The sequence below is a fragment of the Peromyscus eremicus genome, chromosome 4 (genome assembly GCF_949786415.1).
Source record: "Peromyscus eremicus chromosome 4, PerEre_H2_v1, whole genome shotgun sequence".
Taxonomy (NCBI): domain Eukaryota; kingdom Metazoa; phylum Chordata; class Mammalia; order Rodentia; family Cricetidae; genus Peromyscus; species Peromyscus eremicus.
In genome coordinates, this window is record NC_081419.1 from 80,150,806 (window position 1) to 80,174,996 (window position 24,191).

Genomic DNA, 24,191 nt, shown 5'->3' on the forward strand with positions numbered 1-24,191 from the left:
ACAAGAACAATCCAGGGAATAAAAGCACCTGAGGTAAAAGGCCCTCTGCCTTTTTTCCTGGACCTCTCTCACAGTTCCCCAGGGCATTGTTCACCACACATCATTCTTTCGACCATGTTCCAACATATCCCCCTTTTTTATTTTTTTTAAATTTTAGGGTATTCATTCTTGTTTGGAGTCATCGACGTCCTAAGAAAATCATGAAAAGACATCATGATAAGTGCAATCCTAGATGCAAGAGCAGTACGCTTGATGCTTGCCATCAGGAACGAGGAACCATGCCTTGGAAGGCATCAGCAATCCCGTCTGCTATTGTTTGTCCTGAAATTCTAGGCAGCTGCTTAAAAAAAATGTCTATTTCTTGTCCTGAGATTACAGGCAACTGCTTAGAAAAATGTCTGAAAAATTTCATCCTGGTACCCAGCGGTCTAGTTTTTTATACCGTGGAGGACAAGACAACGAGCACGTGGAGGGCTGAGCATCCTGAAAATGTTGGGAAGCTTGACGGAAGTGATGAATGTCGTAGTACCGCAGGAAAAGGCTTGTTTCTGTGAACCTTGCAGCAAGGTGCGAGGGAAGGAGGGCAGTTCTTGGTTGGCCCTCCCCTCCCCTCATCAGGCTTTTCGATGAAGGGGTCTCTTGTGCCTTCTGTCTAGAAAGATAAAAACCTGAGAGAACCTTAAGGAACAGCCAGCAGGTGAATATCTATCTGCCTTTGGCCAGGACGTTGTTTCACCTTTCCTGTAAACCCCTGTGGCTCAGAGCTGTTGTTCCCAGGTAGGGGCAGCTTCCTGACTCGCATCATAGCTGTAACCATTTTTGGGCTCACAGCTGTGTCCTTGTTCCTGCTTTGATCTGAACCCCATGTTTTGATCCAGTTCTCTAGAACTCCATTCCTTCAACTTGCTTATTTAAATTGATTTTAAATTCGGATATATTTACTGTCTACAGCATATCTTGAGGTCACAGCTTTATTCTAATGCCCATCAATATACTCACTCACTCTTCACGTACCTTTTGATTGCCTGCTGGGATCAAAGAATGCTGTAAAATGAAAGTAATCCTGGGTTCCTATTCTCAGAAAGCCTCTGTCTGGAGATGGGGACAGATACTAAATGATCATATTTACAACTCCACAGTTATTAACACAAAAAGGTGGAAAGAGGTTAGAAAGGGTGAGTGAGACCTCAGCTAGGCTAACGGTCCTGTAACAAAGCAAGTAATACCATTCCTGAATGTCATGATAACATTTTCTTTTGTCTTTGTATTTTGAGATGAATTCTTCCTATGTAACCAAAGCTAGCCCTGAGTGCTCTGTGATCTTGCCTCAGTCTCCTGTGTACTGAAATCAGCACTATTCACACTAAACTCTGCTAAAGATAACCTAATCCACTTAACTCTCCTCTGTAGTGCTCAAACTTTTATCAACTTTTATTTTTAATTTTGATGATTATCTCCTTATTTTCATAATATAAGAATTTAAAAGTAAAATGCAGATAGGTCATTATCTTGTTTTATTTCTGTCAGAGAATTCATTATTTGTTATTGTATCTCATAAAGTTTAAGAGGCAAATAAAATGCAAACAATTATAGCCTTTCTACTATAAAAATGTAGATTTTTTTTTTTTTTTTTTTTTTTTTTTTTTTTTTTTTTTTTTTTTTTTTAGTTTTTCAGGACAGGGTTTCTCCGTGTAGTTTTGGTGCCTGTCCTGAATCTCACTCTGTAGACCAGGCTGGCCTCGAACTCACAGAGATCCGCCTGGCTCTGCCTCTCGAGTGCTGGGATTAAAGGTGTGCCACCACGGGTTTTTTTTTTTTTTATGCATCCTATAATGGAATAAAACTTGAAATTCTATGCCAGCTTTCCAAGTGCTGGGCCTGTAGGTATGTGCCAGCATGCCAGCATCCTCTCCCCATTCCTTAGACACTTTTGCTACTTTCAGGTCCCCTGTGGTCTAAGACTGTAAGTCTCCATCAGTGTGAACTGTTCATCCTTATCTATGCCCCTTGGGTTCTTTCTTACCTCTACATTTATAGATACACTGATCTATCTGCACAACATGCCAACCTTGTCCCCTTCAACAAACTTCACCTTATCCAGCTCAGATGTCACTTTTTTTTTTTTTTTTTTTTTTTTTTTTTTTTTTTTTTTGAGACAGGGTTTCTCTTGTGTAGCTTTGGAGACTTTCCTGGAACTCACTGTATAGCCCAGGCTGGCCTCGAACTCACAGAAATCCACCTGCCTCTGCCTCCCAAATGCTGGGATTAAAGGCGTGCACCACCTGGCTGATGTCACCTTCTTTATCTCAGGCATCCAGATCATTCCTCTCTTTCTATTACCTCCTGTAGTTAGAGAGAATCACCTGCTTATGTAGACTTTCAGTAAACCTTCCTAGAGCTAGGGCACAGAACTAAGCCGACAAACATCTCCTAAGAGGGCTGGTGTTCTCGTTGGGGAATACAGGAAGTAAAATAAATGCAGCAAATAAGTGAACTCTGTAGATTATAGGGTAACAGGGACATTGGAGCAGGGAGTCAGATGGGCACCTTTCTGTGAAGAGTTGGCCATTATACACAGAGGTTCAGACTAGAGCCAATTGAGAAGGCCAAAGGCAAGTCCAAGGTGAGGGTGTCCCCCACTCTGCAGCAGCTTTCTTCACATAGCATCTGGTAACTCCTCATTTGCATTTCAGGCTTCTTCCTTTAGCTGGGTGCTCCCCAGGGGAACAACGAAATGAATTGCTTATTTTTCTCATTGTGTACTACTACAGGGTCCAGCAGGAATTGTATAATTTGTTTGTTTGTTTGTTTGTTAGGGGGAAAAAAGGAATAGCTTCACAGTACCCAGAGTCACAGAATCAGTCACTTCAGTGCCCTTCCATTTTCAATAGTGGTTTTCTTTATTTGCCATTAATAATTGGTGGTTTTCAAAGTGTGGAATGTATCAAAGAACCATTCACAATAATCTGGTGATGAAAACTTGGGAGGCAAGAAGAAAATGCTTGCAGTCCCAACCAGCTAATTCAAAACTGGCAAAGTGGGCTGAAGAGATTGCCGAACAGTCAAGAGTGCATACTGCTTTTTCAGAGAATCCAGGTTTGATTCCCACCACTCACATCAAGCAGCTCACACTCTCCTGTAACTCTGGCTCCAGGTGATCTGGTCCATCTGCCCTCTGTAGACACCTGCACTCAAATACACATAATTCTCTCTCTCTCTCTCTCTCTCTCTCTCTCTCTCTCTCTCTCTCTCTCTCTCTCTCATTCACACACACACACACACACATACACATAGGCATAATTAAAAATAAATCTATAATTTAAAAATACTCACAAATTACATATTAGTGGCTACATATAGCTTAATGCTGACACCATCACAGAGAAATCTGGATGTCTATCAGAAGGGAATTCTATCCTAGATAGTAGTGTTTTAAATTGAACATGGCCCCAGGAATGAGATTTACATATTATATGTTACCCACTCCTAAATACAAGACAAATGTCTTTAAAATGATGCTTAAAAACAAAAATCCGTAGACTGAGACCCAAGCACAGTAGAAGCCACCAGCAAGTGAGCCGCAGAGCAGAAGGAGTTTTCTCTACTTCCTTCACAACTTCTTTGTCTGCTACACTGTGGGGGCAAAAGAGTGATGAAATCCATCAGCAGATTGGTCAATAAATCGGCCCGAATACTTTGAATGTATCTGGAAGACTTTTAAATATGGACACGGAGCCACGTCAGCAGTGATGGACTCTAACACGAACAGTGTATCTTAATGCAGTTTGTAGAATTCAGCTGAACTTCAGAATGCTCTCAGGGTAGATCGTCTTACTGCCTGCCCAACATCCGCTCCTTTCTCCGTGTTCAAACGGCACAGAATGAAATGGCAAAAGCAGAAAGGTCCTCAAAAGTGCCGTATGTCCGGTGGTTCATTAACGTTGACTCTGGTTTTGAATCCTGGTAATGTGCCAGGCATTGTGCCTTCCACATGCCGTCTCACAGTGCATTCACAACAGCAGAGTCAGCGTTATGAATGAGTAACCCATGGCTCACTCATTTACAAGGTTCAAAGAAGTGAAGACTCTTATCCCTGTTCCCTTGGAGAAGAAGAGACGGGGTGAGGATCTGAACTTCTGATACTTCTCCATCCTAAGTTCTTAAAGTCAGGTCTGGAGAGATGGGTAAGAGCACTTGCTGCTCTTGCAGAAATCCTAGCTCAGTTTCCAACACCCATATCAGGTGGCCCACAATCATCTGTAACTCCAGTACCAGGGGATTTGATGTGAGTACTCAAACACACACACACACACACACACACACACACACACACACACACACACACACACGGTGCATATACGTAGGCACACATACATAGATACACATACATAAACATAAAATAAATATATTGTTTTTAGGTTCTTAACCTTCAAGCTTTGCGTGTTGCTTCAGGGTCCAGCTGTGCTATGCTCACGGCTTGGTTAATGAAAGACAGCCATTTTCCTTTTCAACAAAGCTAAGGGCAGTTTGAGTTACCAGAAGACACACGTAGATGTTTTTCTTCAGTGCCTGTATTAGATGAAATGCTTGACAAAAACACCTTAAATGGGGAGGGATGTATTGGGTTCATGGTTTTGAGAGTGTCGGTCCATCCTGCTGGGTAGGGTGTGGTAGAGTAAAGCAGTTCATGTCATGCCCGACTAGGAAGCAGAGACAAAGGGATGCCCGTGTTCAGGATGCTGGCTTTCTTGGATCTTCCTTTTTAGTATATGTGGGATCTCAACCCATGGGATGGTGTTGCACACACCTAGAATGGGTCTTCCTCTGGAGTTAATCTTTTCTGGGAACATCCTTCCAGACATATCCAGATATATGTGGCACCAATCTCTTGTGTGATTCTAAGTTAGACAATGAAGATTAAACATCACAGTGTCTAAGGACCGTTGACATCATCTGCGAGTTCACTCAGGCAGCACCCACGGAGTGAACTCAGTAGCAGACTTCTGTCTTGTTATTTTGCTGTTCATTCAAATGAACCTTAATAAAACTCCATGTACTCATTTAAATACTGGCTTCTCGGGGAAAGCAGGAAAGTGGGTTATGTTTAATTAATTATCTTTGCTCCTCTGTGATGGGAATTTGGGTCACAATGAGCATAATTTGTGCACCAAAGATCCAGAATAATTTTCTAAAGTTCTGGTTTCAAGTAAATATATTTTATAATAAAAATGGGCAGAAAGATTTAAGAGCCAGAGGAACAGGGAGTTTGCTGTGAGACTGTGTCTCCTAGGAGTGTCGGAAGCTACACCCATAAAGTCTCACCAGCAGGGCTGCCTGAACATGAGCTGAACAAGGACAGCAGTAGGCAGGCTAATATGGATGCTGAGGGGTGAGGGCAAGCTCTGGAGGCCTCAGCTCTAACAGAGAGCTACAGGTAACTAAGGAATACTGAGAGCTGAAGAAATTGTCTTCCCTAGGGAAGAGCGCAGAGGGGTAAGTGGGAGGGCTTGGAGGGAGAAAAGGAAAGGAGGAAATGGTGTGTTCATATTATAATCTCAAAAGAAATAATTCTCAAAATGAATTTTATAAAAGAAATCAATGGAACGATTAATCCTTTGAGTCATAATCACATTTAGGATAGCTAAAAGTTCAGACTATGCTTGTTAAAGTTTTTTTTTTCCCAAAGCTGAAATCAGACATTTGGGGGACATGGCATTAGTTATTTCAGGCTCCTTCAGGATACTGACTGACATAGTAGATCGGCACTGTAAACCAAAAGCCCAAACCACCTGATGTCAGTCCTAAAGGCACCAGGCCTTTAGCCTGGCCAACTAAGATGCACTCCAATAGGAACCACTTGGCCTCTCAGTTTTCTCTGGTCCTAGTCTGGCTCCCACCTGGCGCAGACCTCCTCTGCATCTTGGTTTCCGTCTTCACCAGGGCCTGGGTGACATGGCTACATTGTATATGGACACTCATTATTGCTTCCCAAAAGGAGAGCACCCCTTCACCCCCACGATCCGCACTTCCCCCTCCATTCGCAAATCCAGAGAGCTGTTGGCATTGAAAACTATTGTGAGCTGAGTGTGGCCTCTGTTTATCTAACAGTTCCGGTTCCATCTAAGTGGAAAACACACTGGCGGGGCCCTTTTAATTTTTCGGTTAGATTTTTAATTCAACTATAAAGACAATTCAAGTGAGAAACTTCAGCTCGCTGATTTTGTCCTTTGAGTCAGTGCACTGTAATTAGCTGAGCCGGCTTTTAAATGCAGCAAGAGAACATCTTTCTTGTCTGTTTATGTCAGAAAAAAATGGCTAATGAGCACTTATCAAAATGATGAACATTTTTTTCATTAGATTAAGTAACATCAAAACAGACTTATAATGTACTATTATGTTTCAGCTTGGAAGAAATTGGGTAAAATAGCTCATGTCTTCACAGCTGCCCAAGAATGTCTCTGCAAGGTGGGATCTGCCTCCCCTCTCCCCGCCGCCAACCTCCCCCCCCATACACCTAGACTTCAGCAAAGTGCCCGTCAGTGATAACTTTCTGTGTGGTCAAGTGTTTTAAAGGCACATTCCCAAAGGGTTTGGAATGGCCTTAGAATTATCTGTCGCTTATGAATAGCTGTGCAGCTGGTGTCATCTCTGGTTGTCACTGCTCTGTGCCACTGTTCCTTGTGACTTGATAATACATACCTATCTGACTGCGTTCTAAGAATGACTCCTCTTCATTTTCCCACAGGCATCAATCAGAATTCCACCCAGAACACTCAGGATCTTCCTTCTTTTCTGTGGAAAATTTTGAGTGTTTCTGCAGATTGCATTAGCTGATGTTTTAACAAAAGATGTAATGATGAAGTCTGATTTCTTATGAAAATTCATAGCAAAAATGCAGACTTTGAAGAACCTTCTCAGTGGGCATGGTGGTGCACACCTTTAATCCCAGCACTTGGGAGGCAGAGGCAGCGGCAGAGTCAGAGTCAGAGTCAGAGTCAGAGTCAGAGTCAGAGTCAGAGTCAGAGTCAGAGTCAGAGTCAGAGTCAGAGTCAGAGTCAGAGTCAGGCAGAGGCAGAGGCAGAGGCAGAGGAGGCAGAGGCAGAGGAGGAAGAGGAGGAAGAGGAGTCAGAGTCAGAGGCAGAGGCAGAGTCAGAGGCAGAGGCAGAAGCAGAGGCAGAGGCAAATGGATCTCTGTGAATTCAAAGCCAGTCAGAGAAACTCTGTCTCGAAAAACAAAACACCACCACCAAAAAGAACCTTCTTACTTTAAAAGTCGTTTTATTTTTATTTGGATGTGTGTGTGTGTGTGTGTGTGTGTGTGTGTGTGTGTGTGTGTGTGTGTGTGTACATGGGTAGAGGTGCTTGAGATCAGAGTGGGTGTTGGATCCTATAGACCTGGAGTTGCAGGATCTTGTGAGCCACTCAATGTGGGTGCCAAGAACAAAACTCTGGTCTTCTGCAAGAGCAGCAAGTGCTCTTAACCACTGAGCCATCTCTCCCGCCCCAGAACTTTCTCATTTTAAATGTATCTTGGATGACAGGTTATTTTTTTTTTTAATCCACACCACAAGTTTGAGTCCATTTATAGTGGCCTATGAGCATATTTATGGAGAATCATCTTGAATGATGATTGATATGAGAGAGCCCAGTCCACTGTGAGTGATACCATCCTGACACAAGGGCTCTGGGATGTGTAAGAAAGCTAGCTGAGTAAGTCCGAGGGAACAAGCCAGTAAGCAGCATTCCTCTGAAGTTTAGACCCTTGTATGTTCCGTGACAGAAGCTTGACCTTCCTTCTGTGACTGCACTAGGTAATGGATTGTGACCTGAAAGTAAGCTAAATAAGCCTCCCCGCTCCCCAAGTATTTTCTGGTCAGTGTTTCGTCAACCCAGTAGAGAAGAGCAAACTAGGACACACATACGCTGTTAGACTTATTCCTGCGTGTCTGATGAGTTTGGTTTTAGACATTCTTGGGCCGGTTTCAGTATACTAACGAAGGTGATGCTGTTTTTAAGTCACTACTTGGCCTTTTGAGGAGTGTCTTCCTGGGTGTAGGGTGCTCGCTTTGCAACCATCTACACCCTTGAAAGATGCCGTTCTTATGTCTTGTCCTCTGTTCTCATTGGATAAGTCTTCTTGTTATCGCTTTGAAGGTCTTTTACTTTGTACTTGATGTTTGTGTGGTCCAGACTGAACCCTTAGGAGCCCCCACGGAGCTCCCGTGAGCTTTTGCGATGGCCAACAGCAGTCTTTGAACTTCTGAACGGTTTGGCATAACAGTATTCTATGATCATCTTTTACTTTCTCTCCTCTAATGCTGGGATCTGTCACTTCTTCAAAGCCTCTGGTTCTTAGGGGGAAGAGGAATAATGGTACTTAGAAATTAAAATTTGGACACAAGGTGCTGCTGGACAGCCCCTGTGTCTGTACTCAGTACATCTAGGATTGATGAGACTATCTTTAAAATCCACCCCCACACTCACAGATTCAATCTAGTGCTACAAAACTAATTTTAGTCTTCCTTTCTTCTGCACAGTAATTTTTATGCCCTTATTTTTTAAAAAAAGATTTATTTTTATTTGTGTATAAGTGTGTGGTTTTATGTGAAAATGTGCCACGTGGTATGTACAAGTGTCTGTGGAGGCCAGAAGTCAGTGTCAGACAAAGCCCATGGAGCCGGAGTTCCAGGCAGTCATGGACTGCCCGGTGTGGGTGCTGGGAACTGAACTTAGTCCTCTAAAGAGCAGTGAATGCTCTTAACCACCAAGCCATTTCCCCAGCCTCTCTGTACAGTACTTTACAGTCCTTTCTAGGGGAGGAGTCTGGTTTGCACTATTCTCACTGTTTCTACTCTTCATAAGCAGCTGATTCAGAATTATCAGCTCTGTTGCTATAAAAATTAATAACTTTAATGTTCAATGTTTGTTAGCTGATCTTTTTGTCTCTAGACTGAGAGTGTTTAGTCAAAAGTGTTTGCTTTGTGTGACTTTTTTTTATTTGAAAAATCATTGAGTCCATTTGTTTCTGTCTATATTTCATTTTGGCTTTTACATCCTCCTCTATTGTTAACATCGTCATCATCCCCAAACCAAAGTGATCCCCAAATGCCAGCAGAAACGTATATTGCCTCCTTTCCCCTGCCGCCACTGTGTTAATGCGCCTCCCTGAATTTCTGTTTGTAAGTATAAGTAAGTAAAGAAATGCGTTTTCATCTTGTTGCCCCGTGGCTCCTTTTAAATATGAAAGGAGCGTTTTATAGATGCTCTTTCACACATTCATTTTCAGAGTTGGGAATAAATAGGTCCTAGAAATCATCACTACCACACCTTTCTCACATTGGCGTTTTTTCTTTGTATGTGCTGATGATTTTCATCGGGACATTTTTATACATGAATATCCTATACTTTGACATTCTTCCTCCCATTATTATCTTTTATTTCCCCAGTCTCACTTTTACTTTCATGTACTATATGCATATTTTATATAGCTACATAAAATCCATGATCCCAAGAGAAAACATGCAGTATTTGTCTTTCTGAATTTGGTTTATTTCTCTTAGCTTGATAATCTCCCGTTGCATTCATTTTCCTGCAACAGATGTGATTGCATCCTTCTTTATGGTTGAATATGACACATTTCTTTATCTAGTCATCCTTTCACAGGCATCCAGGCTGATTCTGTGGCTTGCCTATTGTGAACAGGACTGCAATAAACACCGATGTGAAGTATCTCCATGGTCTGTTGATCAGAATTCTTTGGACGGATTCTCAGGAGTGGTATAGCTGTTTTTTTTCCCCTCCATACTTATTTCCACAATGTGTGAACTAATTACTAATTTACATTCCTCCCAGTGTTGTATACGGTTCTCTTATCTCTACATAGTCCCCAACATTTGTTGTTACTTTCTTAATGGTAGCCATTCTGACTGAGGAGACAGAGAGAGAATCTGGGTGTGGCTTTAATTTACATTTCACTAATGCCTAAGGATGTTGAATAATTTTTTCATATGTTTATTGGCCATTTGTATTTTGCCTTTTGAGAACTATCTGTTCATCTCATTATCCCGTTTATTAATTGGATTATTTGGTTTCTTGGCAGTTAGTCTTTTTAATTTTTTTATATTCCATTCATCTTTGAGTCAATTTATAGATGTGTACTGTTCATTGTGTGAATGTTCCATAGTTTATTCAATTCAGTATGTAGCTGAGGATGACCTTGAACTTCTGATCCTCCTGCCTCCATCTCTTGGTACGAGGATGCCCATCCATTGTGCCTGGTTTATGTCATCCTGGTCATGGAACCCAGGGCCTTGTATATGCTGGGCACTCTTCCAACTGAGCTACATTCCAGCCCTTGTGGGCTTTTCAATTGAGTTTTTAAAAATCTTTTTATTGTGGAAGTTGTAAAACTGGAAGTTGTAAAAGTTCTTCATGCGTTCTGAATACCCTGTCTTTTTACCCACTAGCTTTTGTCCTACTCCTCAGAAACCTTAAGAGCTGATTTTTGTACCATCAGCCCCGTGAGACTCTTATTTTCTTCTTAAAGCTTCAGCCTCACGACCATTGTGCTTCCTGCCTCACTGAGGGCCTTAACAGGAACGGGGCTCAGTCTCCCTTCTCCGAAACTTGCCCTCCTTCTGGATGTCTCTGGCTCTTCCATGTTTGTTTCTTCTAGCATAGCAAGAACATGACAAATCTGGGCCAGGGCTCAGTGGTAGAGTGTTTGCAGAGTATGGTTAAGGTTCAGGGTTCTGTCTCTTGGACAGCAAGGAATGAACAAACAAGCTAAGGAACTCCACATGTTTCTAGCTTGCTGTTACGTCTCCGGTTTTTGTTAGATCCCGATAGAATCATCCGTGGCTAATGAGTGTCTCCCTAGGATGTGTTACCCTGTCCCTAGGCTGTGGTCTGTAAAGCCTACCTTGATTGTTTTCCTAACAGCTGCCAGCAGCTGTTCTGTGACATCTTCTCACATACACAGAAGGTTATTCTGATCTGGGTTACTCCATCATTGCTAGCAGTAGCAGTCATCTTTCCACTTAGCACATTTCATTAAATTTATATGGAAATGAGAGAACACAGTCAAATTGACAAAGCATTTTACAATTGACAGGGAAATTGGCTTGCTCATGCATTGCTAGGGAGGGGACAAATTGGTACCGTCTTTCCAGAGGGTATTAATTTATATCAAAATCCTTAACAATTCATTTGTCCTTTGGCCCAGCAATTTTGCTTGTAGGAATTTATCCTAAGGAAATAATGGTGAACACATATAAAGATTTATTTAGAAAGATTTCCATCTCATGACCCAAACTGGAATCAAAACACTAAATATGCATCAGTGTGGGACGTGATAAATTCTGGTGCATCAATGCAATGAGATATAATGGAATTTAATGCTACTACAGAGGCAGATGAATATGTAAACACATTAGTGGCCTATTGTTCAGTAAGAGCTCAAAAACAACACATACAGTAGGGTCCCACTTTGAAATGTACGCTCAGATCTCCAAGACGGAAATACCACTCATGGAAACGTTTGTTAATAATGGGTATTGTTACATTTTTTTTCCTTCTGAAAAAGTGCATTGAATGTTTTTCTGTACGATATAATTTCTTTAAAAATTTATTATGCTTTTCTTTTTAAAACTTACAGTCGTCAGACTCTCTTGACAATGGTGAACATTTTATTTTATATGGATGACCTGAGCTGTGTTTTCAAACTCTTGAGTACTTTATAGATTTCACTAGATTTTTATGTTATTGAAAATGCCTTGTAGAACAAAAGAATTTAATACAAACACAATTAAAAACCCCTTCTTTTAAAATTCACATAAAGACTTTGCCTGTTTCTGCATGATGTGAGAAAACACTTCTAATAAAGAGCCCTTTATTTAAAAAAAAAAATTACATTTATTTGTGTGTGTGTGCCACACTGCCTGTGTGGATGCCAGAGGACAACTTTGGGAGAAATCCATTTTCATACGCTCTTTCTACCATGTGGGTTCAGGGGATCAAACTCTGCTTGCTAGCCTTGGCATTAAGCACCTCTACCCACTGAGCCATCCTATCGGCCCTAAGAGTCCTTTAAGAAAGTAATTAGAATGTTGGGCGATGGTGGTGCACACCTTTAATCCCAGCACTCGGGAGGCAGAGCCAGGAGGATCTCTGTGAGTTCGAGGCCAGCCTGGGCTACCAAGTGAGTCCCAGGAAAGGCACAAAGCTACACAGAGAACCCCTGTCTCGAAAAACTAAAAAAAAAAAGAAAAGAAAGTAATTAGAGTTTATGATAAGAATTTGGAATATTACGGAAAATTCATTTCCTAAGAAAGAAGTCTAGTATCCTTTTGAAACCAGTGGTCAAAATTATATGCAACTGCTAAAAACTAAGATTAGATTTCTCACAGACATTTGTATTTATGGTTGCTTTTCTCCTTGAAGGAATTCTGAAGCAGCAATCACTATGATTCCTTGGGCATGGAGGCTACTTCCTAGAAATGTCACCCATTCCTTATCTACATCATCAACCAGCCAGAGAGGCGAGGCTCACCATCGGCAGCTGGAGGCCTATGGGTACTTCTTGCCCATCCAGACCAGGTGGCAGGACAATGACCAGTATGGCCATGTGAACAATGCTGTGTACTACAGCTACTTCGACACTATCATCAACCACTACCTGATCAGGTAGGCCTGAGGCTCACTTTGCCCTTGCTGTATGCCCTTGCTTGGGCCTTGGAGTAGAGCGTTTCTTTGCTGTACACCTCTTTGGTGGAGCCGCCTGGATGCTGGGCTCTTCAAAGGAGAGCAGAAGGCTGGACATGTGGGTGAGGAATGTGTTGCCCTGCCTCTCCCGGGGTCTCAGGTGTTCCCATATCTTGGTCCTTTGCTCTAACTTGTCAGCAAATGTGTTTATTTGAAGCTCAAATAAACACCTACATAACAAAGCACATGATGTTCGGATGCTGGGCAACTTGAGCAGATATTAACATCAACCCTCAAGGCCTTTTTGCAAGAGAAGCAGCTGCCTCCCCGACAAAGGACACGTGGTAGGGGGTAGGAGAGATGTAAAGTTGTTTATTATATCCTCTGGATGCCTTGATGACTTGATTGACATCTGATAAGCATGCTTGCAAGAGTAGTTAGCAGATTTTTGGTTTATTTAATTGTCTATTGGAGAGACTGTGTCCTACAGAGAAAGCTGCATGAATTCTATCTTCGTCTTGCAGTGAGCTATACAATTTTGAAAAACTTGTTTAACCTTATTGAGTCTTCCATACAAATAACTCACATTTATTGAGAGCTTTCTCTATGTCTGGCACTGTGTTACATCTTACTCAGTTTCTCATTTACTCTCACCATGAGAGATGGTAGCAAAAATGTCAGTGTACAGCCTGAGCCTCCGGCCTGTGTCCCTTGGAGGTATGTGGGGACACAGCACCAGCTTCATATCTTTCTTTGGCTCACATAACTACTTTTATAGGTAGACCAGAAGTTCTTACCCTTCCTGAGAGCAGCCTTCAGCTATGGGATGGTGGGACTGGTATATGAGCACCCCCAACTTCCTCCCCTTTTGACTGAGGTAACTTGGAGATACACAGTTTGTATAGGCTCTCAGGATTCTTCAGTAGGATTGAACTCCAGCCATATAAGTTGGTAGCCTTTTTTAAAATGGAGGTAAATTTACATAACAACGAACTCAGTGTTTCAGCCATTTAGAGGTTTTTATTTTAAATTAATGTATATGTATGTGTGTGGGTATGAGCATGTGAGTGCAGTGACAGTGGAGGCCAGTAGAGGGCGTCATCCCTGGAGCTGGATTTACAGGGCTGGAAATCCAAGTCAGGTCTTCTGCAAGAGCAGTATGTTCTCTTAACTGTCATGCCATCTCTCTAGGTTCCCATTTCAATCATTTTAAAGTGTAAATGGTTCAGTGAGTTTTAGCATTTTTACAATGTGTAACCAGCACATCAAATTACAGAATATTTCCATCACTTCCCCAAAAAAAACCCATACCTTTTAGCAGCTTCACCTTCTGGCAGCCATTAATCTGTGTCCTGTCTCTCTGGATTTGCCTCTTTTGGACTTTGCATATGAATGGCATTGTGCTAGTGATTTTGGCATGGTGTTTGCCGGGTTCATCTGTTTATAGCCTCTCCCGGTACTTCATTCCTGAAGACTATGACATGTGATGTGCCACATTTTGTTCATTCACTCATCAAGTGGCAGATATTTATAATTTCACATTGGGGGCTGTTATAAACAATACTGCTATGAACATTTCATGTGAATTCTTTTTTGGTGCAGCATTTTCTGTTCTCTTGGTGCATACTTAAGTGGAATTTCTAGGTGGTATGGTAACTCTTTCTGGGATGATTTGAGGAGCATCAAACGTGTTTGTATTAACTTTATGTGAGCAGGGCATGAAGGTTCCAGTTTCTCCACATCATCACCAATGATTGTTATTACCGTTTTTTTAAATAGCATCCATCCTATTGTATGTAAACTGCTGTCACAGTTTGGGTCCTAGTTTCTCGTGATTATTGATACCTAGCATTGCCCCACTGAGCTTGGGCATATCTTCCTTGGGAAAATGTCTGTTCAAATCTTTTGGTTCCTTTAGTTGGGTGTTTTTTTGGTTGTTGTTGGTTTTGTTTTGTTTTGTTTGTTTGGGGGGTTGTAACAGTTCTTTTTATATATAGTATATATTAATATATTCTCCATTATATATATATATATATATATATATGTGTGTGTGTGTGTGTGTGTGTGTGTGTGTGATTTGTAATCTTTTCTTTCACACTGAGTTTTCTTCTTTTTTATTTTTTTGTCTTTTGATTTATAGAAGTTTTAAAATGAATGACCTAGTGAGAAGTTTTAGAAGCAAATGCTGTGCTTGCTACTTCCTGTCCTACCTCTTTCCTCACTTGCAAAGGAGCTCAAGCTGTCTAAGGGCTCCTATCCAGATTGCAGAGTTCCATGATAGGAAACTTAGGTTTCTTCTCTTTGCAAGAGGGTGTACAGAATAACTTTCATTTAGAGTCGTCCCCCTCGTCTCTCTGTCTCTGTCTCTTTGTCTCTCTATCTGTCTCTCTCTCTCTCTCTCTCTCTCTCTCTCTCTGTCTCGTGTGTGTGTGTGTGTGTGTGTGTGTGTGTATGTGTGTGTGTGTGTGTGTGTGTGTGTGTGTGTGTGTGTGTATGCACATGTAGGTCATAGGACCATCATGTTGGGTGTCTTCTGAAATGGAGCCTCTCACTGATCCTAGAACTCTTCAATTTCTCTAAACCGTTCAACCAGCTAGCCCCGGGGATCCTCCTGTCTCAGCTTCCCCAGTGCTGGGATTACCAGTGTATACCACCATGCCTGGCTGTTTTAAGTGGGTGCTGGCGATTTGAACTTGGGTCACCTGGCAAGTACTTAGCTGAGCCATCCTCCCACTCCTGGCAAACTGTCTTTTTTTCTGGTATAGATTGTGTGTATTACACTTTAAAGTCCGCAGCAAATGGTAAAGACATTATTTGAGGTCATTTGTAATTTCCTGTCGTTCGTCGAACAGAGAAATTTGGTGGCTATTTTCCAACTTGCTCAAGGCCACACACTCTTTCTTGGGAAGAGTCAGTCTTGGGCCTTTCTTGGGCTGATGCTTGGGTCACTGCAGTATAATTGCAGCAACGTTTAGTTTCTGTGGCTTTTCAATGTCTTCCATTTGCAGAGGGGCATCTGGAAGGACCTCGTGCGGTTAATGAGGGTTGAGTCCTTTTCTAGTGGAGGTTGTCTCTGTGTGATCCCAGTTTGTTACAACGGGCACCCAAAGGTAGTCTCAGCTAGTTCTGGAGGCAAGGATTCAGATCAGTAGCTTGTAAGGGAGAATTTCTGCCAGAATTATGTCTTGTCTCAGGTAGAGCCTTAGGTATTCTTAAACAGTGACTTGCTGGCGGTGACAGTACCCTGACTGTTGGACCTAGGGACGTCTCTGCTCCTGCGTCAGTAAAGAAGATGGATTTACCTTTAAATACTTAGTAAGAGGGGGCGCTGGGAGACAATTCAGTCAGCAAAGTGCTTGCTGAACAAGCTTGAAGACCTGAGTTCAGATCCCCAGTGCTCAAACCTGTGCCTACACACACAAACACCATTTCCTAAGGGAATGCAGGACTCTCATAGGATGCACATAGACCGACTGTCAGGAGCACCACAGCACCACATGAAAGGGGAACCGAGAGAAAAGGATGAAAGGGCTTCATTTCAGGGCAAGACAGGGAGAGGCAAGAGCAGAACGAGGCGAGGCACCAAGCCTGGCGGCAGCCCAGCCTTCTCGGCAGACATTCCAAGGATGGTGAGCACTGCACGTTAGCGTAAGGACACTCATGGGCTTATCAGCAACACCCTCGCCTGACACGTTCCTTCAGTGAGGAGGCTTACTGCAAGAGAGGGGGTCAGGGAGTTGTGGAGGGCATGCCCGGAAGAGAGAGAGAGAGAGACGGCGGCACAGGCCGCAGTTTGCCCGAGTTCCCATCTCTTTGACACACGGAAGGGGTTAAGTCATTCTTGAACAGTTTATCGCTCATCAATTGTAATTAAATGTGTTTATATTAAATTATGTTTTGTAATGAATGTAAAATCCTTTAGCCTATGCCGTTATTAGAACCAGATGCTGAAGTCCCAACAATATTTCAACACGACTGTCCTGCCTTGCCAGCTGTCTGACTGTAATTACTTTAATCTCAGCTTGTTATCTAATTATCACCTTCGTAAAGGGAAAAGTACTCTCTAATGCTTCCTGATCGTTTCAGATGATGATGAAGAGCGGGGAACAGCTGTCAGAGATCGGGCCCTGCTTATCACAGCGGAGGAACTTATCCCGAAGTGTATTCAGGGCCAAACTGTGGAGGGAAGGCGTGCCAGGCGAGAACTGGGGACTGGCCAGTGAGGGGAGACAGGTGGTGTGCTGGTTAAGTGTACAACCCTGTGGATGAACCGTGAGGTGACACCTGCCTCTTCCAGCAATGTCTGGGGGCAGGAGGGGGGGCGAGGGAGGCAGGGTTCTCAGTCATTAGAGACTTAGGACCTTGTTGACAGTGGTTCTGCTCTCACGAGGACTGCACGAGTTAAGTGTGGTAAGCCCTCAACGTGGCATTTGACAATATGCGCGTACTTGGTAAATGTTGACTGTGCATCCTAGAAAACAGCCGCTTGTGAGTTGGGTGGGGAGTTGGCTTGCCTGGTAAGCACAAGCACAAGCACAAGGACCTGAGTTCCTTAAAAGCCCAGCCAGGCTGCTAGCATTTGTAGTCCCAGTGCTGGGAGGCAGAGACAGAAAGACCCCTGGGAGCTTCCCTGCCAGAGAGCCTAGCCATCCCCGAGCTCCAGGTTCAGTGAGAGACCCTGCCTCTAAAGATAAGATGGAGAGCAATGGGGAAGACCTGAGGTTGACTTCTGACCTCCATACATGTACACACACACACACACACACACACACACACACACACACACACACACACACAGAGGCGGTCGGAGTCATTTGGGTTTTCTCCACTTCTACCTTATCCTTGACAGTCAAATCTGAAACGGTTTGAATGGAGCACTTGGTGCTAACAACTTGACATTGTCAATTTGTTTTCTAAACTATGTTTAAGTTTTGTCCTTGAGCCTGTTCTGTTATTAAAACTGAGACTGAAATATATTTCTCCATTATTTACTCTTTGACAGTTCATCAAATCAGCCAAGAGTGTGAGCATGGGCAGGGAAGCTGGGGAGCCCCTGAGGAGCTTCAACGCTCTTGGTTTTGGGGTTCCCTCTAGCATTTGCAGGTCAGTCCTGGGTGAGGCAACTCATCTTGTCCTCAGTGCCTGTGAGAGCAGGGCTCCCCTCGGGTGGCTCCTGAGCCTTCAATGCTCACTTGCACTTCACCTCTGGGGCTGTACCAGTGCACTGGATCAGGAAAACAGCAGAGTGCCAGCTACGAGGACGTGAGGTGTGTGAGGGTGGGACCAAGCTAGCAAGGAGGATAGGCCCCTAGGAGAGTTAGACTCTCATTGCTGAGATGAGGCTAGACCACTAGCCAGGTGTAAGATAATATTAGTCCTTTAAGGTCAGGAATAGGAGGCCTTTTAAAAAGTGGGTCGACATTTTGTCTTAGGAGGGAGGGAACTGGGGGAGAAGAGGGAAGACGGGAGAATAGGGACAGTAAAGGAGAAAACACAGCACAGAGAGCCCAGATCAGACCTCTGCGTGGGGATGGGTGCGGAGAGGAGCCTCTTCTCTTACTCAGACAATAGCCATGTGACCTCAGCCTCAGGATTTTCAGTTCATCTTAAAGATTGTTTTCGAGTGCACTATGACAAGTGTGATAGTTCACTGTAATGTCCACAAAGCACAGAGATGATGTCCCAAAGTCAGACAAGATGGATGGTATCGAGGACTCAGCAATTCCCCGAGCATCTTTTCTAACAGCTATGAGTGTGACATCTGAAATGTGTCGATTAAGGTCCAGGCAGGAAAATGCAGTCCTCTCCACATGGAGATTGGGTGGCCCTGGTGTTGGGAGGAATCAAAGAGCAAGCAGGGGATGGTGATGTTGTGCAGAGATTAGCATCTATAGTGTTCTTGCATCTAGGGCTGGAGACTGATACAGAGGGGCCAGGACTGTGGAGAACGGGAGCCCAGGTGGTGCTGGGATCCTGGACCATTGAGGACATCCTGAAATTTCCTTTGTAGTGCAACCCCGTAGCACCCCTAGAGAGTGTCCTTTAGTCACAAGAAGGAGCCCACATCCTCACCCCACTGTGTCGCTTTATTTCCAACCTCTCCTTACCTTTTCCAGTCTGGCACGTGGTAAGGCAGGTGAACAGGTAACCTGTTGTTGATTTAATTTGGATCTGTTTGCTTTGTATCTTTCCTAGCATGGTGCACGGATTAATTATGTCTATGTTTTATTTTGCTTGGTAGCAGAATGTAAAGAAATGAAGGAAAATTTGCCTACAGGAAGCCGCACTGCTTACCCACTAGAGAGCCTGGCTGGAATCAGACATGCCGTCTGCTCCCTGCTCTTTGGTTAGTTTTGTGGCTCAAGGCACATGTTTGTCCCCTGCCTCAGTTTCCTCATCAGATTAAAAGAGGCAGTAAGAGTGAGGTCTTCACCAGTGATGAACCAGATTCTGACCACATACTAACAGGTCTTTTGACTCAAGGGAATTGAGTGAGTGGCTTACCATTCTGTGACCACCTGACAGATGCAGAGCCAGGGGGACAGCTTAGGGATGTTCGAGTGAGCAGCTCATCTTTCTGAGTCTTTCGGCAGGGAGGTGAATGGATAACATGAAGTCTAACTGGAATAGTGTTTGGAGATCCCTTTACTGTGGCTGCAGATGCAGTGAGTGATCAGAGCGGAGACTGTTAAAGATTTGCCATCATTTAGACTGTGATTTGTGCCCCAAAGCTTCATCTGTTTGATCTTAAAAGGGGTGAGGTGCTGAGGCCTTTAAGAGGAGGGGTCTGACGTGTTCTCCCACTTCCTGACTTGGCATGGGACTTCTTCTGCATATGCTCCAGTCCAATATGGTGCCACCCACCATGATGTCTCCACCAGAGCTGATGATGTCATAATGACATGACCTTGACTCTCCAGAACTGTGAGCTAAATGAAACTATTTTCCTTATGAAGTTCCCCAGCCTTGAGTATTTCATTATAGCAATACAAAATGGGTTAATTAACGTATTCCCTCTGGATTATATACCCCACCTCTTGGAGCAGTCTTTAGAGTGCACCAGAAGGAAGCAGTTCCCAGACACTGAATCCTGCCTGCAGCTTTGGTATCATGTTCAAAGGCCATCCACGTAGCATCCTATGCAGAAAACAAGAAAGTCACCCTGGAGAAAGCAGCACATCCTGTGACAGGCATCAGAATGCTGTGCTCATGTATGGGAAAGCATGCAAGGGGCCGTTGTTGGTCTGAGGACTACTGAGCTCAGCCAGTGTAGCTGCCTGGCTGTGCTGCCTGGTTACTGGATTCTCATACCAGAGAACTGTGAAGCAGACTCTGGGGAGAAATCAGGGGTCCTAACAGCGGCAGCTCAGCTGAAGGTGGGTAAATAAGAGAGGAGGAGAAGGAAAAACCACCATAGAAGACAGAGGGGTGGCCTCAGATCCTGGAATGCCCAGCAGTGAAGAGGATGGTTTTAGTAGCAGGAGTTTCTGTGGTTCATGAGAAGAAAATAAACATGATGAACTTGATCCTTTCACTGGAAGACATGTGCCATTCTCTTTGTTATACCATCTTTAGTTCTTGAACAAGAGAAAGAGCACACAGTTGTGTGGTAGTTAATTTTTAATTGTCATCTTGACTCAACCAAGAATCACCTGGGAAGAGACTCTTGACTGAAGAATTGTCTAGATCAGGTTAGCCTATGGGCATGGCTGTGGGGGATTGACTTGATTGTCAATGAATGTAGGAAAATCCAGCCTACTGTGGGTGGCACAATTCCCTACACAGAGGGGGATCTCAAGCAGTTTGAGAGAGGAGAAAGCAAGCCAAGTGAGCATGCATGGATTTACTTCTTTCTGTTTTGACTGGGTGTGATATGAGTAGCTGCTTCATGTTCTTTCCACTGTGACTCCCCTGCAGCGATGGACTCTCCTGGAACTGTGAGCTGAAACAAACCCTTCCTCCCTTATGTTCCTTTTGTTGGGGTGTTTTGTTATAGCAGCAGATACAACACTAGGGTAAACACAGACCTAACAGAAACATCTCCTATTGCCTCCTGTTCTACATTTCCTTCATCTTCCCTTCCTTACCTGCAATAGGAAGTGATGTATAGTTCCACGGACACCACAGCCTTCCTTAAACTGTTCCAACTACTGGAATACTCTTGCTCCTTATCTTTAGTGGTGTGGCTCATTCCAGCCTCATGTGACCTCCCAGCTGCCTTCCCTCAAAGAAGATTTTACCCAATCTCTGCCTATGCACAGGACCCTGGATTTTCTAACCCTAGATTTTGTATATCAGGGATCCACACACTATTTTCATCTTTTAAACAGACACTAAGTATCTCAGACCCCATTCCAACAAGTACGTTTGAGCATGTCCAGGCAGCTTTCTCTTGTCACTCCCCACTTCTTCTACTTTATCTGCACACTTGCATCCTTTTCTAGTTTAAGTCAGTGTTTCAGCTAATTCGGCATGAATGCTTACATGGAATTCTTGTGTGTCTTGTCAATTTTTCCTGCAGTGGTAGCATGCCACCCTAATATGAGCTGTTCTGGGTTGGAACTGCAGTGTCTTGGTCCTGACACTGGCCTCCACCCTCCACCCCCAGCATAGATGAGACTAGATCCCCTGGTAGATGGTTTGCTGTGGATCAAAGGTGAGGACCTATGAGAGGTAGATCACATGTATGAGAGTCAACCTGACATGCGTGAGCTGATCCAGAGTGCAAGCAAGAAATGAGATGTCCCCTGGGGGTCACGAGTAAGCAGCCTGCAGAATGTCTCCCGTGGCCAAGACTGCTTATGAAGCATTCCTTTCTTTTGTTCCTCTGACCTCAAAGGGGATTTGCGCCTCAAGAGTGTGAGGGTGTGAGAGTCTCCAAGCAGTGGTCTGTAAGCCCCTCCAATGAGGCTGGGAGAGAGATACTCAGGGCTAGAGGCAAAGGATTTTCTCTACCTCTAAAGCGAGGTGCTTACAACAGCTCTGGCTAAGCAGAGCAGGCCGGGTGCCACTCAATGGCAAAATAACAGGAGAGATGGACCACCAGTGTGCATCTGTAATTCCAGTGTTTCTGAGGTGGAGACACGGGGATTACTGAAGACTGATGGCTAGGCAGTGGAGCTGAATCAGTGGGCTCAAATTCAGTGAAGGACTGAAATTCAGTGAAGGTGGAGAGAGATGGAGAAAGACAATATCAACCTCTGATTGTCACATGTAGGTTCACACACATACAGATGAGCACACACATTAACATACACATACACAAATACACATATGTGCACATGTGTGCGTATACACACACACACACACACACACACACACACACACACACACCACACCACAAAACGGAAATGCTAATAGAACTTCCTTAAAGGGACTATTGTGAGCTGCTTAAAAAAGGGTCGATGTGTCATGCTCAAACGTCAGTTAGCAAGATGTGCTAAGTAACCTGTCCCCACTAAACAGTTTGCCAAAGGGGCTTTTGCAGTTCATACTTGTATCTTTTTTTTTAAAGATATACTCATTCCAAATTGAACTTAGAATTGCTTGCCAAATATAACACATTTAAGCAAATGTTTTTATCAGAAATAGAAAACCAAGAAAGTAGAAAAGGAGGGAAGTAACAGAAGAAACTCACCCAGTGCTGTTTCTGCAATGGAGTTGGCATTGCTCTCTGGGCTTTCAAACAACAAGAGGAACCAGATGAGCCTCGCGATTCGTATCTCATAAAAGAAAGCATACTATTTCTTCCAAAGAAATAGATTTTCCCCTTTTATTTTAGATTCTAATAGAAACATAAAGGAAATGTACAGCAGAATTTTGAGTACTATAACTGGAAGAATGTCAGGAGCCTGGAGTGACCTTTGTCTGTCTGGTGCCTGACCACTGCCTGGTGAATGGATGGTGGGAAGTGTTTTCATCAGCAAGACTTCACAGAGCCAGGGCCCTGCCTCAGATGACGGAACAGATGTGAATCAGGTTACCCCCTGGTTTGGCGGGGAGGGCTTTGAGAACTGGGAAGCAGACATGAGAACTTAGATTACCCTGCATGGTCAGAATACTGGCCTAGTCCCTGCCTAGCTTCTTCTAGTTCTTTCCAGGATTCTCTTTACTGTTTTTCCACTCCAGACTTATCGAGAAAATTCTTTATGTAGCCCTCTGCCATGGGAACAAGTCAGAGCCAGGCTATTTTCCTGTGGCCCTCAGCCAAGGTGGGATGCCTTTGGGATCTTGCAGACAGGATGGCATGTCACAAAGGACCATCTGTGTGTCTCCTGCTAAGCAGTGTCTCTAATACCCCCTACAGAAACATACTTCCCCATCAATGCACTTGTGTCTCGGGGACTGAGTTAACATATAGGTACCAGCCAGTGTGAAGGTCTCAGTTAAAATATTATGATCTGCCTCCCTGAGCCCAGGGAAATCTCATTATATACAAAGTAATCCCATTGGCGGGTGCATTCTAACCCACAGACTGCAGAATCTACGGATAGAGTTTGCCTGGGAAGTCGGACTGTCAGATTAATACATTGTGCGAAAATTGGGGCCGGAGGTCACCAGACTCCTGATACACAAATCTCCCTCTGAGAATCTCATTTCAGTCAGACTATCAGTTAGATTAGAGAGACCCTAATTATCCCACTGAAATTAAATTACTTTATGTTAGGGCGATATAATGAACAGCCATAAAAAGGATATACACAACCAATCATCTGATTATTCACAGCAAGACCAGAGCATACACTAAAAGGACCTTGCTGATTATTGCCAGCTACTCCCTGTCACACACAAAAAGGGCAAATGCAAGAGGAGAATGGGATTCTGCGCTGCTTCTGCCTCGGGCTGCTCTTGGGTCTTTTCCTGTCTTTCTGGGACAGGTGTTAGACTCCTGCTGTGCTCTTGGGCTGACCTGCTAAGAGGTTCTTCCCAGAGGCACCCCGGTGGGTCACTAAGAGGGTAAGAGGGATGCACTACCCACTGCTTTTGGGACTTGATTTAGCCATCTCCCCTGGGGTCTCATGGCTTATAGCAGGAGCATCCATTGCCCTGCATGTCTTCAGCCTAGGAATATTCACAACTGAGTCAAGTGAAGGGCGATGTGGCTAGGGTATTTGTCCTCCACACAAATGCTAGCCTCCGTCAGTTTGCCCTTGTTAAAGTCAACTGTACTAGGTGTTACAGTTGACTATCCTCAGAGCTCACTGACTTCACACGGTGGAAGCTTATTTCTTGTTCAAGTCCTGGGATGGCCCAGGTCAGTGGGTGTCGGGGAGAGCACTCTACTCCTTACAGTCACTCAACAAGCTCCTTCAGAGCTCAGGCCCATCAGGTCAGGTTTCTCAGCAGCAGCACTACAGCATTTTGTGTCTGGCTGATTCTTCATGTGGAGGGGCTGGTCTATGCCTTGCAGGATGTTTGACTCCCTTGGTCTCTAATTAGTAGACGCTAGCGGCACATCTTCCCTTGTGAGACATCTAAAAATGTCTCCA

General features: G+C 43.8%; 1 protein-coding gene across 4 annotated transcripts in view; it reads left to right on the forward strand.

The window, feature by feature from the left end:
* The window catches only part of LOC131909426 (uncharacterized), a 159,165-nt gene that overhangs the window by 56,111 nt on the left and 78,863 nt on the right, over positions 1-24,191 (forward strand). For 3 of the 4 annotated variants that reach the window (XM_059261049.1, XM_059261051.1, XM_059261053.1), the window contains one exon: positions 12,442-12,684. In XM_059261049.1, the coding sequence (XP_059117032.1) occupies positions 12,442-12,684 (243 nt within the window). Of the gene's footprint in view, positions 1-590; positions 698-12,441; positions 12,685-24,191 lie in introns of those variants that run through there. The other variant, XM_059261052.1, reaches the window with a different exon arrangement.